We start from the raw sequence: 19,840 nt of genomic DNA on the forward strand, positions 1-19,840 counted from the left end.
ATTACATGGTCAAAACACACATCTGACTGCAAACAAAGTTATTACAAACACTCGCTGGTGGTTTAAAATGAGTTTTAAGTAAAAGCGGAATATAAATCTTATTTATTGTCTTATGTAGCATCATGCTACCGTGCTCATGAATGATCACGTAACACACACTTTCGGTCATGTAGTATGGACATATATCATTTCTGAAGTGCCAGTATGGATGAGGGTTGTTTCAATTTTTTAAACAAAAACGCACCAGTGTAAACGTAGCCTTATATCTAAGGGGATTGTACGTTAATGCTTTCACGTTACAGCCTCACGTGTGAGCCACAGTGTAACCGGTGTAACACAGCAGGTGTGTTTGACTTTGTCGCGGCTCTGCGCAGGATCATGAGAGATATAGAGAGCACACTGCTTCGTATGCTTTCAGATTGCTCTCACAGATGTGCCGCGCAAGGACAGTTTGTTGCTGCGTCGACCAAAGTGCATGTGCAGCGGAGTGCACCACTGGTGCGCAAGCCAGGCTCAAAGTTTAAATTAGTTGAACTTTTGCTGCTGCACTTTGAAGGGCTGTGCATTCAGCGTTCAGTGTGAAAGCTGCCGATCTGTGCGGCACCGCTTCTAATCGAACACACCTAGTGCTGCAGGCTTATTAGCACACTGACGTTGACGAAATTAACCTCTTAGGTATCAAAGTTTGGTATCGCACAACAAGAGTTTTTTTGATACTCTATGGTATTGAGGCATTTCGTTCGGTGCCTAAAAAGTACTGAACTCAACACCCAGCCCTATACTAAAATAAGTTCTCTTTCATGTCTTATTGCGCTTAAACTGTCAAACACACACAAGTTTAGGTTAAAAACACACAGGAGTTACAAAAACAGTCGGTTATGTCTGTGAAGGTAAACAGCTGGGAAAGAAATCATGTTTATATTAGATCTGTGTGGCAGCAGTGAAATATACAGTAAATAAACCAATAAACACATTGCTCTCTTGTCTCCTCTGAGCCTGGGGCTCTAAATAGTGTTCTGTGCTGTCCTTTTTCACATTTTCTGGGTTGGTAGATGCACTGGGGACTCAATTTATAGCACTTAAACATAGAAAAAGTCAGATTTTCATGATATGTCACCTTTAAAAAATATTGAAGATTTCAATGTTCCTTAGTTATAATAAACAATATGTTTATAAACAAACAAAAATATTACTGTATTGGTTGGAAAAAGTGTGTAAACATCTAATGGAATGCTATTTGTGAGCTAATGTGTGATGAGCAACAGAAGGGGGTCTGGCCGCCCCCATAGGTGTGGAAAGCTGTAGGAAGCTATTATGAGATCTTAGCATTTGTTTTGGTGCCAGTTCACCTGTGTGCCAAACAAACGCGAAGAAACACTTCTAAAAATACCAGTGTGTAAAACCAACCAGCTATGAGGAATGGGGCTCTATGTTTTATTCTGTTCAAACAGAGAGTGAATCTAATTAACATGAATCCATAGTCAAACACACGGAAGGTACACAGTGAGTGGATCTGCACTAAAGCCTTGGGCCTTTGGGAGGTACAGAGCACACATTGGCCTGAGCGTTTATGTGTGCAGTGTGTGTTGTGTGGTCATGCGTAAAGTGCTTTATGTGATGGGTAATGATGCCTTAGGAAGGATTCTTGAACATGCACACACACAGGCACATGTACACTGTTTGCATCACAACTTACATAATTATAAAAAACTATGACAGTGATCATCTGAATCAAAAAATTCATATAAAAAAAAAAAATCACTAAATATTGCACAAAAAATAACAGTGTACGAGTTTGAAATTGGAGTGGGTAAGTAATGACAAAAGTCTATTTTTTGTCGAAATTATACCCTTAAATCACGATATTAAAAATGACATAGAACTGTCACTGCACAGAGCCCATGTAAAATGTAATATAAGGTCATTCTATTTTAGGAATCTACTCAACTGTGTGTGACATTCGGAGACCAGATCAGCTGTGATGTGAACTGACGGCACGGTAAATGGTCAGAAAGTGAATCGTCGTTCGCATGGCTGGCACGAGGAGGTAAAATCTGGCTTTGGTCAACAAAATATTACTCACCGTTTAAATCCAATCCATCCGTGTGCTGATCTTTTATATTTTCTCCAATAACAAGCTCCTGATTCAGCTTAACGCACAGCACAGTATGGATCACAAGCACAAATCAGCACAGGACGTGAGATCTGCATTAACTTTAATTACAAATATAAGGTCTCTGTGCAGAGTCAAGTGATGTACTGCATGCTAATTATAGTATTGACGCTGTCAGGATAAAATATGGAACAGCACTTAATTAGTAATAAACACAGTTATATTACCCAATAAGAGAGTTTGATAGTCTCATTAACACCAAGCTGCTAGTGCAAGTTGTATTACTGAACTATAAATACATGTACACATGGGGAAGAGAGAGGAACGTGGGTAGATTAAGTGCTTGTGTTGTCCAGCAGAGGGAGCATTCACACAGAGCTTCACTTAAATAAATGAGAGACTGAGGGATTGCAGTTTTACAGTATGTACCAACCAGTGGCACTTGCACATACAAAACTCACAAATTAATAAACAGACTTATTCAAAATAAAAATGGAAGTTAGAGCAAGTTTACCTACAGTAATATCATCTGTCTGCTCGTCAGCACACATACACTACCAGTCAAAAGTTTTTAAACAGTAAGATTTGTAATGTTTGCTTTAAATTGATCAAAAGCATAATGTGTAATAAAAACATTTATAATATTATAAAAGATTTCTATTTCAGACAAATGCTGTTCTTCTGAGCTTTCTAATCAAAGAAACCTGAAAAATTCTACTCAGCTGTTTTCAACAATAATAATAAATGTTTTTAAGCAGCAAATTAGAATATTAGAATGATTTCTGAAGGATCATGTGACTGAATGTAATGATGATAAAAAATCAGTTTTGAAATCACAGGAATAAATTACATTTTAAAATATAATCAAATAGAAAAGAGTTATTTTAAATAGTAAAAATATTTCTAAATTTTACTGCTTTTGCCGTACTTTGGATCAAATAGATGCAGGCTTGGTGAGCAGAAGAGACTTAAAAAAAAAATCTTGCAGTTCAAAAACTTTTGACTGGAAGTGCAAGATCTCAGAAAAGTTAATCAAGTGTGTTTTCGAGGCCTCCTAATTTAGCATCTCATGCCCGTAGCACAGTAGTACGTCTAGCAGGCCTGTTTTCATTTCTGCACCAGCCTTAGAATGATGCCTACCTGCAGCTAAACCCCCTCCAGCTGACATTAATATTTCAGCATGCCTTCAGCACGCGAAGATCCAGTCTGTGCTACATTACGGTATTACAGTAAAGCATCAGCACTCCGTGGTGGAGGCTGGGATGGATACACTTCTTCCTCTATGTGTCATTCGCTTTGGCCTGCAGCAAAACACAGAAAGGCACCATCCAACCTGCCAATAACATTAAGGGCTAGAAGCTAAAGGTTTGTCAATGTGAATCTGTCATGAAACACTTATTATGGACTTTATGGGTTTGCAAATCAATACTACGGTTTATGGAGAACCTTTGAGATTGTAACCCACAGTGGGTAATAAAATCTCATTTTCTCAAGGCGTCTTTAAACAGCTAAGTTCATTGTGTGCTCCAATTGAAACATAAAAGCTGTGCTAAAACACGCCAGCTGAGACCCACCTCAGGTCCTAGTATCAGAGACGATTCTGATGCTGATGCTTCTCCGTAAGTAAAATGCATTTTTCACACTATATCTATATTCATATACAGAATGAAAATTCCCTGCAAATTTACTCACTCCCATGTTTTCTGAGGAAAACATTCCAGGATTTTTCTCCATATAGTGGACTTTAATGGGGATCAGTGGGTTGAAGGTGCATATTGCAGTTTCAATGCAGCTTCAAAGGGCTCTACATGATCCCAGCCGAGGAATAAGGGTCATATTTAGCGAAACGATCAGTTATTTTCTTAAAAATAATAGCATTTTTTTTACTTATTAACCCCAAATGGTCATTTGCACTAGCTCTGCGATGTGCAAGAGCTACACGTTGAAAAAGTCATGCATGGTTAGTTCTTCGTCTGTGTACCTCAGTTAAAAAAGGTAGGGTAGGGAGAAAAACTCCATCTCATTTTCTCCTCCAACTTCAAAATTGTCCGAAGAGCGTCTGACTTTCTTTGCATGTTCACTTTGTAACCGTTGGTTCGGTATTTCCGCCTACATCGCGTGAGCATGACTACGTAATGTGTGAGGTTGAACTAGTGCAAGATGAGCATTGGTGGTTAGAAAGTAAAAAAAAAAAAAAATTCTTAGAAAATGACCAATCGTTTTGCTAGATAAGACTCTTATTCCTTGGTTGGGATTGTGTAGAGTCCTTTGAAGCTGCATTGAAACTACAATTTGAATAACACGGGGGCGAGTAAATTATCAGGAAATTTTCATTTTAAAAGTAAACTTCTCCTTTAAGCACAAGCAGCCTTTCTTGCAGTGTTCAGATCATCCTGACAGTCAAATTCCAGCTGTAAGGTCTGAATGACGGGTAACATTTTGACTTAAATGTTGAGGAGAGGCGTTCCCGGGGCTCTTTGTGGACAGCATGCATATGCTGCACTTGACTGTGCAGACAGCAAGAGCAGACAGTGGACTCAGGATCCAGCACAGACTAGAAATTAATTAGAAGTCTGATAGCTTTTTACAGGCTGTTTAATTACAGTGGTAAAGGACAATTAGATTTGAGCTCTGAGACACCTCTTGGGAACTACATAAAAGAAAGAGTAAGACGATTTCAAGTGGCTCTATAAAAAAAAAAAAAAAAATCCCAGACTACACTATAATGTCCTAAGTTTGACTTTAATTGAATTTTCATCTGTGACGTTATTCCATGTAAGAAAATGAAGCCATCATTTGCCTCTAAAGAGCTTTACAGTGCTTCAAATAAATCAGACATTGCACCAAAAACCTGAGTAAACATAATCCTGGGCCACTCAGGGTTAACAGTAGCCTTAGTTCTGCCTTTAAAAAGACAATTACCCTGGGTTTAGTGCAGTAGAAAAAGCCCTTGAGAGTGATAGCTTCAAAGAAATGTCCATTATATATATCCAGTATAGTATAGTTTTATCACAATGTGTATAGTGCTTCTCAAGATAACCTCATTAAATGCGTATTTGTTATACAAACATAACAAATTGTAGATAAATTAACAAATACAGTCGGCATCTCCTCGCGCTGACACTTTTGGATAGCTGTACCAAGGGAATGAACAATAAGCTGGAAAATGGAGCAAACAGATTTTACACAGAACGGATTAGAGTCCAGATATGGATCTTGCTTTCAAAAAATAATGCTAAAAATACACCGGTTTACAAATCGCAAATGTGGCTTTGGGTTATATAAGCCTGCAGCGTGGGTTTACTCACACAACATGGAAAACCTAATTAAGATTCAGATGCAGCATCTCCCACTCTCTAAAAAAACAGCCCGTAGCACTTGGCTAATCACTCTATTAATCATGGCGATGCTGTTAGTAATCACACCAAGTGACGTGCAATTATCTCCGATAAAACAGGACAGTGTAGGGATGACTCTTTTGCTAACACCTGAGACATCTTGAAACTCAGGGAACTCAGGGTTGAGGTGGTTTGTTTAGGATTAGTTACTGAACCAAATTTGATGGCTAATGTTCCGTCCAGGTTCAGTACGAGTTAAGATGTAAACAACAGCATGTCTTTAGTGTGATAAAATTACTTACTAAGCTAAACTGATACAACTGCGTTATATAATATGGACTAAAACCCTGAGATGATTAAAAATGATGATTTAAAATCACTTCACACCGCAGGGGTAATGGGGTAAATAGGTTAAAATTTAGCCCCATTCACTTCGATTTTAAGTGCACTGAACCCTGAATATTCCTATGCTGGTCTAGATGCTGGACCGTACAAAACTTGACTAAACAATATCAAATGTAGTTCCTAGGCAGCGAGCTCCAGAATTCCAGTCGAGTTGAATTTAATTTTGTCCTGCCTTTCGGCTAAATCCAGGTTGCATGCTAACCTTAACAAGCAACAAAGTTCCTAGGAGTTCACCGGCAGCTAAAGGACACACAGCAAGAGCCTACCATCCCTCCCAGCGTCTCTCTGTACCTGTGATTTTAAAATAGAAGTACAATTTCACAAAAATAATTAACAAACAACACATGGGCTCTATGGCCATAGTTGTGAGAACACTGAGAATGCTGACACTGAGAGAACAAGCATCTTGGCACCAAAACATCCTCTTATCTGGGTACGCTCCTTATTTTCTGTCACCCTGTCTGAAGGCCTTCTGGGGTGGAAGAACAGCACAGTCAGAAGAAAAAAAAAAAAAAAAACTAAAGTGCTTACTGCACATTTTATTCTGGGGGTCATGAACCCTGCCCATATTCAGCATCTATGTCAATTAGTCCTGACAGTGAAATGTCAATAATTGAATCATTAGAATTTGTAAGGAATGGGGTGAATAGAAAACAGTGAGTCCCAAGAAGGGATGGACTCCATTATTACATTACTGATTGGCCCTAGTGACTTTACATTAATTACATGACATTATATATTCTGTTTATTTAGATGCATGTTTTAAAATGTTTGTTAAAGAGAAGAAAGCTATTAGTTTATACTTGGCAGATGATAATACTGGCAAACAGGGGTGTATGATGTACATCATCTATGATAACATTGTAATTTTTGTTTAAACATTATGTGATTTAACTTTATAGAGTATATTGAAAAAGCAAACAAAACACACCCAGAGAGTGCAGGCATACACTATGAGATGTAGGTTAGATTACTGCATAAGCAGGCTTAAAGGAGAAGTCCACTTCCAGAACAACAATTTACAAATAATTTACTCATCCACTTGTCATCCAAGATGTTCATGTCTTTCTTTCTTCAGTCATAAAGAAATTATGTTTTTTGAGGAAAACATTTCAGCATTTTCTCCATATAATAAACTGATATGGTGCCCCAATTTTGAACTTCCAAAAAGCAGTTTAAATGTGGCTTCAAACGATCCCATATGCGGCTGTAAACGATCCCAGCCGAGGAAGAAGGGTCTTATCTAGCGAAATGATCAGTTATTTTCATTAAAAAAATACAATTTAAATACTTTTTAATGCCAAACGCTCGTCTTGTCTTACTCTGTCTGAACTGTTTTTGTTCCGGTTCATGACAGTTAGGGTATGTCGAAAAACCCATCTCATGTTCTCCCTTAACTTCAAAATCATCTTATATTGCCGTTTTACCTTTTTTATTAAGAGTGTTTAATCTTCCTTTAAACCTGTTTACTTTGCAAAGACTGGGTCGGAACTTCTGCAGCGATGTAGGATGATTTTGAAATGATTTTTGAAGTTGAGGGAGAAAATACGAGTTTTTGACATACCCTAACTGTCTTGAGTCAAGAGTACACAGAGTTCAGGGAGAGAAAGGCAAGATGAGCGTTTGAGATTAAAAAGTAAATAAACTGTATTTTTTTAAAAATGAAAATAACTGATCATTTCGCTTCCTCTTCCTTGGCTGGGATCGTTTACAATCGCATTTGGGATCGTTTGAAGCGGCATTTAAACTGCCTTTTGGAAGTTCAAAATCGGGGCACCATATCAATGTTTTCCTCAAAAAACATAATTTCTTCACAACTGAAGAAAGACAGACATGAACATCTTGGATGATAATGGAGTGAGTACATTATATGTGAATCATTTTTTGGAAGTGGACTTCTCCTTTAAGAGTTCACGCTTTCACTGTATGATTTAGTTTATTAAACAACATTTACAACTCCCCAAAAATTCAAGATAAGGGGCCAAATATGCCCCCTCTATGACTTCTATATGACTTTTATATTTATGACATCTGATATGGTTAATATCACACAAAGAGTATAGTTTTTTTTTCCCGAATATTGTGATACTGATTTAACAAAAAGTCAATATTAATTGACTTGCATTTTAGACACAAGTTCCTGTTTTTTCTCTATTTCATCAACGGAAATAGTTTCAAACTAAGCCACAGCAGAACTGTTTTGCATCTCTGAGCAACACAGGACATTATACACGTTTACATGGACATCAGTAATCAATATTATGATTAAGGTGTTAACATGAGTTGCTTTTACAATACATCTTTCATGTTTCCATTTTACATGTTATAGTACATTGTTTGACTAATGGCACACATCCTTATGTCATTACGTTACATTAGTTTCATTTTTAAAATTTACGAAAGCTTCAAGCACAGTTAATTATTTGTCATGCTATACATGCAAACAGACGATGGTGTTGTTGAAGCCATGCTCTTTTGCTTGCCATCAAACAGTCACCTCCGTGTGTATACTGCCACAAAATGCTGTGAAAAGTCCTACATGACAGTAAAAGTGTGATTAAGGTGTGTATGCCTATACAGCACTTTGATAATGCGACTAAAATAGGAGTACTCCAAGTCTTAATTTGATTTGGGTATTGTCTTAAAGGAGAAGTTCACTTCCAGAACAAAAATGTACAGATAATTTACACACCCCCTTGTCATCCAAGATTTTCATGTCTTTTTTTCTTCAGTCGTAAACAAATTATGTTTTTTTGATAAAAACATTTCAGAATTTCTCTCCATATATTGGATTCCTATGGTAGTTAGGGTAGGTCAAAAAACTCCTGTCTCATTTTTTTCTCCAACTTCAAAATCGCCCTAAACTGCAGTTTTTCCTTTTTTTGTAATAGGTGTTTGATCTTTTTTGCACGTTCACTTTGTAAACACTAGGTCGGTACTTCTGCAGCGATGTAGGATGATTTTAATGCTGGAGGAGAAAATGAATTGGGTGTTTTTCAACCTACTCTAAACATCTTGAACACAGAGCACACGCAGAGATAGACGAGGTAAGCATTTGAGGTTAAAAAGTATATAAGTATATATTTTTTTTTAGAAAATAACCAATCGTTTTGCTAGATAAGACCCTTCTTCCTCAGTTGGGATCATTTAGAGCAGTAGTTCCCAACCACGTTCCTGGAGGCCCCCCAACACTGCATATTTTCCATGTCACAATAATCAAACACACCTGATTCAAATCATCAGCTCATTAGTAAAGACTCCAAGACCTGAAATGGGTGTGTCAGATAAAGGAGAGATGCAAAATGTGCAGTCTTGGGGGGGCCTCCAGGAACGTGGTTAGGAACCACTGGTTTAGAGCCCGTTGAAGCAGCATTTATACTGCATTTTAAAAGTTCAAACTCGGGGGCACCATAGAAGTCCACTATATGGAGAGAAATCCTGAAATTTCTGAAAAAATAATTTCTTTACGACTGAAGAAAGAAAGACATGAACATCTTGGATGACAAGAGGGTGGGTGAGTAAATTATCTGTAAATTTTTGTTCTGGAAGTGTACTTCTCCTTTAATCATGTTAAAATCAGAACATTGCTGTCCATGTGTTTCGTTACTGAATCAATCAGTTGTTTGAACGAATCGGATGAATTAATGACTCATTCATGCAGTGATGTGCGGCCACTTACTGGCCATTTTAGGTTTATATTTAAAGTATATTTTTGCATTTATTTATTTATTTATTTTTAAATCATTTTGAACATCATTATTGAATGATAGCCTTGTGGGCAGCGTGCTGACATAAAGCATTGCACTATGGGCGCCCCGAGTTTGAATCCCAGCTCGAGGACCCACTTTGTGCCCTACCTTCTCTACACGGTCCTATCACAATATTGGCAAAAATGCCAAAAATAAATCATCAAAACATTATGAATTTGCAACTGTAGGTTAACTGCATTCATGTCCTGTATTAAACAGCTGTGTGAATGCATCTAAATGCCAATTTAGATGCAAATTCTCTACCACCTGTGCATTGCAAACACAAATTTTGTTGATACTGATTGCATATGATTGGTAACAGCCCTGTATTGTCTTACGATTTAAATGTATTTATTAAATTTAAGAAAATTTGATAAAAAAGATGATGCACACATCATAAAGGTAAAAATGCCCATAACAGGTAAAAATCAATGTAATTTCTGTTACTCCTGCAAACTAATCACCACACAGAATATGAAAAATATCAAAAGGTTTGGGCGAAAATAAACATGCCAAAATACCAGCACAATAACATGCTCATTAAAATAAGGTCTAATTATCATTAACAACAAAATTCCAGAAAATGTCGAGATATCATTTTTTGTCCTTATCCTATTGCCAAACAAATCTCATGGAACTGAGACATATCTAGGGACTAGAATATCATAGAGAAGGATGGGCTATTTTGACTCTGGGCAGTAAGCAAATACCTAGAAACCACTCAAAGTGCAAAAGCAATCATGCAGAACACCCAAACAGCTGCACAGGAACACCCAGATAACACCTACAACACCTTAGTGAAAAAAAAATTGTTAGAATACTATTGTTAATAAACTTTCATGCTTAAGTTTCGAAACACCAATTTCATATTCCCATAGGCTTGTTGATGAACACAGCAGGCAACAAATTAGGGAGGTCCATATTAATAGGATCAGACAGTAGTTAGACAGTTTTGAAGATGTGCACTATATAACACTTGTGTTCATGAGTGTGTCACTGATATACAAGAACAGGCCCTGCATCTGTTAGCTGCTCATGTTTACCACTCTAACAAGGCACAGTAAGGGGGTAACATGAGTACTTTCTCTCAAGCACACACACAGACAGTCTGGGTCCAAACAGCAGTGTAGCCAGGCCGAAACACGAGAGCCCGTACGAACAATGGCGTTATTCTGAGGGGAACAGATGAGATGGCAGACGGATGAAGGACGTAGTCAGAGATCCTGATTGGAGCTGATCAACAGAGACCGTGTGAACATTGACTGGGAACATGTTCAACTCGCATAATCTCCATTCAGTCCACCTTTCTGCACTTTATCTTACTTTTTGTCTTGTTTTTTATTCTCTCACTCTGGGGATGTCTGACTAAGTAATGGTGTACCTCAGGGCTCAGTGCTGGGACCCCTTCTTTTCATCCATATAGTAAACATTACAAACGTGTGGGTGCATAGAGCACCCGAGTGGAAGTGTCATCACCAAAAGCTGACGCAAACATGAGAGCAAGCATCATGCACAAGGGTCTCAGATCTGACCACAGACACCCACTGTAACACATCAGCTTCAAACACACTTGCACACAGGCTCAGCCACATGCTTGCCGGGAAGTTTGCTCACACAGCAGTGAAATGCAGCACTTAAGTGCACACATAACTCAAGCAGAGCACTAAGAGTCTCACGTGTAACATAACTAATCAGAAAATCACCATGATCATAAAAACAAAGCAAAACTGATGATACGAAAAGGGATGATATCAAGTGCTTATTAGTTAGTACTTAATTCTAAAAGAAACAGAAGGAATAGGAAAGAGACAAAGTTGAAGGAAAATGAAACAAGAAAACGACACTAAAAGGTACTGGAAAGAAAGAGAGAGTCTTATGGGGTGAGTCACTTTGCTGCAGAGTTTCTTACGACAGACTGAAAACCATTCTCAACAGTTTGCAATGCCAACTTGCAATGTTTACGACGTTGACAACTACAGCATCGAAACGGCACTTAATCACTTCAGTTTACGGTTCTCCTCCTCTCCACGCTTGACATGACGTACAGTACAAAGTCTTTTTTGCTTACCTCTGGGCTCCTCACTTTCTGTTCCTGCATGCTTCTCTGAGTGTGTGCGTGTATGTATGTGTTTCAGTGAGTTTTCAGTCGGACAGTAGAGAGGTGTTCATGTTCTGTGGAGTGGCTTCCTTTTCTCTGGGCAGACTCAGAGACTGTGTTCATCGTGTTTGTGTGTGAGTGTGTGTGTGAGAGAGAGAGAGCATGCCAGAGATGTGGGGAGGCCCTGAATCACTTCCCCACCGCTGCATCCAGCACTCTGCGGCACTCAGCAAGTCTACTGCAGGGAGCGCAGCCAAGCAGGAACCAAGAGAGGATGGGCCACCAAGCCCACACGGAAAAGTTGTATCGCAACACAGTTCCCGCTCAGGAAGTCAACAGTTGACAGGTACAGCAAGAGCTTTTGTAGCTTATATGACTCTTGAATCAAGTATCAAAGCCCGCAATAGTATTGTTAGTAGTTACATAGCTAATATTAATCAGCGCTATTACTGCTGCAGTATATTAATTAACTCTTCACGCTGAATAATATAGATTCTGGTGAGTAAATCATACTGCTTCCTTGCAATGAACATGAATGATGCTTAAAATAACATGGTTTGATAAAACTAAGTGATAAAAATTAGTTTTTGCTTGGCAGATGAAAAACAGATATTGAAAATTCTGTGTTGCTTCGCAATAAGATCCCATTAGTTAACTGCAAAAGTTAACAAGAACTAACAATGAAATTTCTCAAGCATTTATTAATCTTGGTAAATGTTATATATTTACTAATATATTAAAATCAAATGTTGTATCTGTTAATTAGGGGTTTACGCGCTTAGCACTGAAACCCTATTGTAATTGTTGGAATGTTCATGGATCAGCAATTTCCACGTAAAAATGATTGTGCAGACCAAGCCATAAGTTGTAGAGACTTGAAATTTGGAGTGATGGTAGTACTCACACCGCTTACAATGTGACCAAGGCTCAGCCCAATCGGCTTGACGAGGGCACTACAGCGATCAAAAGTACGAAATTGCTCATATCTCTTAAACCGTCATTGGAATCCTTGGCTCACGCTGGACAAAACGCAGGCCTCACGCATCAGATTGGATCATGAACCTGGTGAAATTTTCAGGTATTTGCATTTTTTGAAAAGCCTACTTTTGCAAACTAGTCCTTGGTTTTTCACACGATCTGAACCAAACCAGTGCAGAAAGATTCTCTGGAGAGTGCATATCAAAAATTATCAAAAAAGTTTAACTTTTGACTCAACTTTTCGAGGTGCCAAAATGTTCAAAAAGGGCAGGGATACTTTTAGTAACATGCCTATAACTCCTGAACGGAATAGATATCTCCACCAAACTCAGAACACTTAATCTGAGGTCACAGGGGAAAAAAAGAAAAATAAATAAAAGAATCATGGCGCTTGGCCACTTGGTGGCACTATATGAGAGATAAAATACATAAAAATGGCTATAACTGCGCAACCATTTGTCCTATCAACATGGAAAATCCATGTCCATGGTCTTGGTCCGAAGAAGTCCCACAAGTCTCTACAAGGACACTTGCGTATCTCAAAAAACATGGCCAGCATTGGCCAACGATGTTTGGGCACCTCTTAGACAAGGTTAATGGAGGCTGATTGAAACAAAGCTCAGTGAGCTTGTTCGACTAAAGGTCTGAGAGAAATTTGAAAGAAATCGGCCCCTGGGGGGCTAAATAGAACCACTACTGTCAATAAAATCATTTGTTAAATGATTGAGAAGATGTAAAAAACCTACTTTTGCGGACTAGTCCTAGGTTTTTCACTGCAGTACAATTCACTGGACTCTCTAGGCCAATATTTAGCAATAAATGCAGTAATTTACCCTTTGGGAAGCTATAATGGGGTCATTCAGCAAAGCAGCCTGTCCAAATTTACCCCAAATCCTATAAAGCGTAAAGGGAAACTCAAAACATCACAAAACCTTCCGAACACATGCGACAGGTGATTCTAAACAAACATTCCAAGTTTTAAGGGGATCGGACCACATCTGGTGCTATAAGTGTCATTTAAAAAAACATAATATGTCTATGGTAAATTACCTGGATTTGCCAAAGATGTTTTTTTTTTGTTTGTTTTTTAAATCTTTGATTTGGGTGGTTACGAGCTAGCTAAATAATGTGCTGAAATACCTTAAAGTGCTTGATTGACGATAATTCCTGCTTGCAGCTATATTCATTTTATTTATTTGCATTCTACGCCAAAACTTTTCTATGGTTTTGGCACTTGTCATAAGTTATTTTTTTTTAAAAATGTGTCTCAAGACCTTGTGTTTTGTTTAGTTTTTTATTTACTATTTTTTTCCATTACAAAGCCCACGTCTCAGTTTTTTAAAATCCAAAGCCCACGTCTCACTTTTTTAAATGTACTATTGCATTTTGTGTGAACCAGCACTTATGCTAAGGGAAGAATCCAAGCTATTTTAAAGCACTAAAATTCAAATCAGACATGCTGATGGGTTTTTCTGACTTTAGACATTGAGAAACCCCCTGAAAACTACCCATGACAGCCTTTGCAACCACAAAGCAATGACCTGGCAACAACCCTCACATAACGGTGGCCACTTTTGCATGGGTGGACACGACAGCTTTTTACTTTTTCAAAAGCTATACTACACTGGTTAACTATAATGAGCTCTTTTTGTGTGTGTTTGCTAGCAAAGCCTGACAGGAACGAGCTGTGCCCATATGATTAATGTGTATGTGATAGTGACAGACAGCCGTGAGTGTGTGTGTGTGTGATAGAAATGCAGCAGGTTTAATGAAGCCGTAGTGGGCGGTGGTGACTCTGCCTGCACTAATGAGAACACACAGAAACCACACTCACATACGGCATGACCAAACATAAGCACAAGGAAACACAAGCTTGTCTGCTTCTAAGAAAGCTCCAGGGGGGAACCGACAAGAATTTCACAATGCACAACAAAGACATCAAACATCAATACTACTGTCTGACTGCTTGTTAAACCCAGAGTAAAGCTACCATGACCAAAACCCACAACTCTGAATCCAGCCTAACATAAAGACAAAGTTATCAGGCACTGACTATTAAAAAAAAAAAAAAATCTCATTGAAATTCTCATCAGATGATGGACATAACCATCATCTTCAGAAAAGTAGTAGTCACAAAATTGTTCTAACACAGGTTAGAGAAGGTATGTCTGACTCTCTGCAAGTGTTACTGCATTCATCATCAGAACTGAATGAGATTTCCTTGTGAAATATTCATGACTGCATGACTCAATGCTTGCTCAACATTTTTAGCAGATGGGTCAGTACTGTCTGGGTACCTCTCTCTCCCAGTCTGAACTCACATGCCGGAAAGCCCTATGGTCCCCGGCTGCACACACATTGGTTGGAAAGGCTGCAATGTAGAGCATTAGTGTGCACATTGTGTTCCGAGAGAGTGTTTCCTTTATGTGAGGAGGGTAAAAAACTAAATCCAACTCTATTCCTGACTCACACTATCATTATCTTGAAAGAGAGGATATGCAACATGTTAATTGCCATCAGCTGGTTCTTCAAGTCAAGCCAAATATAAATTCTAAAACAGTGAATAACAAAGGTCAAATCCTTGTGGGCCATTCTACGGAATTGGTGCAAACTGCTGTCCCAAAACTAAAAAACATTTTAAAAGTATTTAAGTATTCAAATCTTAGATGTTTACTAAGATCCTTCTTGAAACCCACAACAATATTTCAAATATCAGTAAGCTTAATATACATAAAATCATCATTTATTAGGTACATTCAATTAGGAGGTGGTTGTCCCGAACCTTAACCCCTAAATTTCAACTTGATATACTGAATAATTTTTGTATTTTTTTCCCCCATTGTTGTTTTTAAAAGTATCTTTTTGATTATTTTAAAAAGTGAAGTTAAAAAATATATACGTTTTCTTTGTAAATTATGAAACGTCAATGTGTCCCGCATTTTCATGTCACTACCGAAATAGTGTATGTTTTAGTCCTTTGGCTGAGACTGATTTTAATTAGACCCCTAAATTTATGATCAGGAAATATTCCTGTGTCCCCCTCTCTCATAGCTACATGTTGTGTTCCTATCATTTTGAGGTAAAATGTGTTCAAATGTCTGAAAACTTGTGTGTAACTTTAAGGAACGTCACTACAGAACGCCTTTTTTCTGCAATTAAGCACACTTTTTGGGGAGTTTTAATATGTATGCCACTATTCAGAACTGTACTAGCTAACCATGTGCTGATTAGCATCTTTGAGGTAGGTTCAAAAGTATCTAAAATTGTCACTACCGAAACATTTGGTGGAGTTTCAGTAATGACTTCTTTGTTTCTCTGGGTGTTATCTCTTAAAATTGTCACTACTGAAACGGTCACAACCGAAACATGTCATCATTGTTTTGGAAGTGACAAAAGGGGGGAAATAAACAAAATTTTAGTACAGTTATGCAATTTTATTTTGTATTAGTACGCAAGTTAAAATATTGTAATGTGATGAGGTTGCTACCAAAGCATTACTGTCATTATCGAAAATGTGAAGTCACTACAGAAACATGGGATGTTTTGTCAAAAGTATGCTGAATTACATTTCAGAATTATTACATTTCAGAACACCACTGCACAACGAGGCTAAAGGCACACCCTAAGAAAAAAATGTGCTTTTCACTGCGCCCAAAGAGTACGATTGCAGAAAAATATATATGTTTGTATTGAACATTTATGGAGCAACAGATTTTGTGTGAAAATAAATCATACAAGTCGTTTATTTTGTTTAAAAATCTTGTAAATGTATGAGGTGGTAAAAACCCCACACATGGTGTAAAAGGCACACAGTATTGATACAAATACTTTAGCTAAAATATGATTTTTTTTAAAATAATGTTTATGTTAATACTTGTTCAAAACAATCACTTTAGCAAAGTTTGTACTATTTTCTGCTTATTTTGATAAATAAAATAATTAATTTTTGTTTAATAAATATACTGTCATTAAAATATGTTAATATAAAACATACAGAATAAAATTTAAAATACAGAAACAAAATCATTTTAAAATGTAAAGATTCTGAAAGCACTGAAGGAGATAACCTAGTAACTTAATATAGATTTACAGTAGTAACAATGATATTTTATTATATGATATGATTAATTGCATGTTTTTAAATATGGTTTCATTCTAAACATGGTTATTATCTCTAAGATGGACATCCAGCATAATACATGATATTTACCATCTGAATCTAACAATGTCATGTCAACAAATAGAAAAGTCAGCCTTATGTTAATTATTAATTATTCACTTTTAGCCCCAACAGCAGGGGTGCTTTTTACCCCAAACACCATACCATATTTTTTGATTACTTAAAAACTGCTGTTTTAATTATCTTAAAACTAAAAATCATTAAAACCTTTGTCTCAAAATTATATTCAAGAATTTTAGCAATCTCATTTGCTACCTAAATCTACATTTTTAAAAACATCAAATATTATATCAAGTAAGCACAGATCAGACAAATTTGCATGTGTATCTTGAAAAGCGGATGTTTTGGAAAGTGCCACGCCACGTTTTTCTGCCATCTAGTGGTTTAGAGGAAATAATGTCAAAGGCGCCTTTTACCCCAGGGCGCCTTTAGCCCCGCTGTACCCTATAAACTTTTCAAAGAAATAAATAAAAAACATAAAACATTACAGTAATGCTTGTCAAGCTAGAGTTTAAAAAGTAGCTTCCCAAACACTGACTGCAAGAAAGTACTGCTAAATAAAGTCCACTGATTCATGATGTTCCAAAAAGCAGGAAGGTTGTGTGTAGCAGTACTGATGTGGGAGAGACTATTGGGTAACGTTACTGAACACTGCTGGCCTTTAGATCTGAGATGCCCATTGGTACAGACAGATCAAGTGTGTTATACATCCTACTAATGTCAGAGAGAAAAAGACAGATAGAGCTCAGTTTCACTCCTCAACACACATCCACCCCCATACTCTCACATGCAGGCTTTTACACACACTAGCATTAATCTCTTCCCACACATTCACACTCCTACACACACACGCAATCCTACACAATCAAGTATCACACACACTGCAAACGTATTACTATAATCGCTCAGAAACCAAATCATCCATACGGTTTTTGGCTTCCCATGCACACTTCCTTTCCTCCCATCACCAGCATGTCCACCCCTGCATCCGCGGCATCATGTTTACTGCCAGCTTGATGCATGAGAACACAGCTTCTATTAAATCCATTACAAGCTGCAGAGGAAAGCAGAATGCCACCTACTCCAAGCAGCAATTTACCAACAGAAGAAAACCCGGACGAGCCCCCAACGAAATCTTCTCTACATGCATGCCTGCAGAGAAAAATAGCTGAGGTGTATTTGAATAGGTCAATTCACACTAGTGTTTCAGAGCTTTTTTCTGTTCTCTTTAACAAAGTTTGTGTGTAAAGCAGAGCCGGCTGTCACAGGAATCGCCGCCCCACCTTGCATTATCATGGCACTTCCTGCTTTGTCAGCAGAGGGTGGTGGGGGAAGTGAGGCTGACAGGTGCAGTAACAGTTTCTTGCATATTAAACACCTCTCACTCTTTAGCAGACAAACTCAAGACAGGAAACTGCGGCAAAAGGGAGTTGGGCAGACAGGTAAAGAGGATTATAATACAGTAAATAGCAATTATTTCAAAAAAATTATTATGGATTTTCAACAGGCCAATTTTAAAACACAAAAAATAATATCTCTTGTAATTGTTCAAACTTAAAGAATGTTGTGTACACATAAATTCATATTAAAATTTAAAATTGATTAATTTAAAAGTGATTTTAGTGTTTTTTCATCTTAATGAATTGCCCATAGCCTTAAAAAAAAAAAAAAAGTCATGTGGTGCTACCATGATTTATACTGAAATTAATTCATCATTGCACCACATGATATTTGGTCGCACCATATGATATTTCAAATTCAGACAAAATTTACAAGCACAGAATTGACCATCTAAACAAAACAAGCTAGTCTCCCACAAAAGGTCACTATGAAATTTATAATAAAAATAAATACTTGTAGAAATAACTTAATATTCATTGTTTTTTGAGGTCATACCACATGATATCCAAATGTGGTAACTACATACCAGCTGTTAAAAAGGTAAGTTTTTTCCATATTTGAAAGAGAGCTACAAACCTGCTTGATGCTTCCATAGGTCACTGGCAAACTGCAAAGTCCTGTCTTTGAATGAATTTTAACTTAAAAGTTTCAAAATAGTAGTTTCTTGATGGTCGCACCACATGACATTTCATAAAATGTAAATCATGCCAAATACTGCAGAAAATTTATCAGAATAAATTTAGGGTAATTTCAAAGACATTTCCAAAACAACAGTTATGGCTGGACGGTTGCACCACATGATATTTTGAGGCTTTGAATAAAAAAAAGATTAGTTATTTGTAATTTTTCTGTTAAAGTTAAAGTGGCTTCATACATAAGAGAGGTACTTCATATACATCTTTTTAATGCATTTAAACCAATTTTTAACAAAAAAAAATGCAATCGGACAGAAAATGTAGGCGTCATGTCATTGACCCATATATATATTAATTGTATAACTTAATATATTAACGAAATAACATAAGATAATTAAAAGGCTAAATGTTTTACTAATTAAATATTTTTATATATTGGTATTCAAAAGATTAGAATTTTGTGTTTTTGTGTTTGTACTCACCAAGGCTAAATTTATTTGATCATGAAGACAGTTAAACAGCAACATTGTGAAATATTTTGTCAATGTTAATAGATTTTTAATTAAATACATTTTAAAATGTACAAATTATTCAAGACTACAGTCTTCAGTTTCACATGATCCTTCACAAATCATTCTAAAATGCTGATTTGGTGCTTATTTCTTATTAAACATTTCTTACTTTTAATAATTATAACAATGTGAGGCTGCAAGTTTGTATAAGACAGAACATGATGCAGAGTAACACTGAAAAAGACTAGTGTCTTTAAATTAGCAGTCCTCAGATAAACTACACTAATCTACACTTCAGTCTCTTGAGAAAGAGAGAGAGAGAGAGAGAGAGAGAAAAAAAAAACAAACAAAAAAAAACTTGTTTAAAAATGTGTCATATTTTTAAGCATTTTCACACTGATGCTATAACCACCTCCAGTGCTTCTGGATAA

General features: G+C 37.0%; 1 protein-coding gene across 23 annotated transcripts in view; it reads right to left on the bottom strand.

The window, feature by feature from the left end:
- The window catches only part of dlg2 (discs, large homolog 2 (Drosophila)), a 273,796-nt gene that overhangs the window by 185,034 nt on the left and 68,922 nt on the right, over positions 1–19,840 (bottom strand). Inside the window, exon 1 of one of the 23 annotated variants that reach the window (XM_051121192.1) lies at positions 11,674–11,946. The exons of 21 other annotated variants lie outside the window; for them this stretch is intronic. In XM_051121192.1, the coding sequence (XP_050977149.1) occupies positions 11,674–11,703 (30 nt within the window). In that variant the 5' untranslated portion in view covers positions 11,704–11,946. Of the gene's footprint in view, positions 1–11,673; positions 11,947–19,840 lie in introns of those variants that run through there. One more of the 23 variants, XM_051121196.1, reaches the window with a different exon arrangement.

The sequence above is a fragment of the Labeo rohita genome, chromosome 10 (assembly GCF_022985175.1).
Source record: "Labeo rohita strain BAU-BD-2019 chromosome 10, IGBB_LRoh.1.0, whole genome shotgun sequence".
NCBI lineage: Eukaryota > Metazoa > Chordata > Actinopteri > Cypriniformes > Cyprinidae > Labeo > Labeo rohita.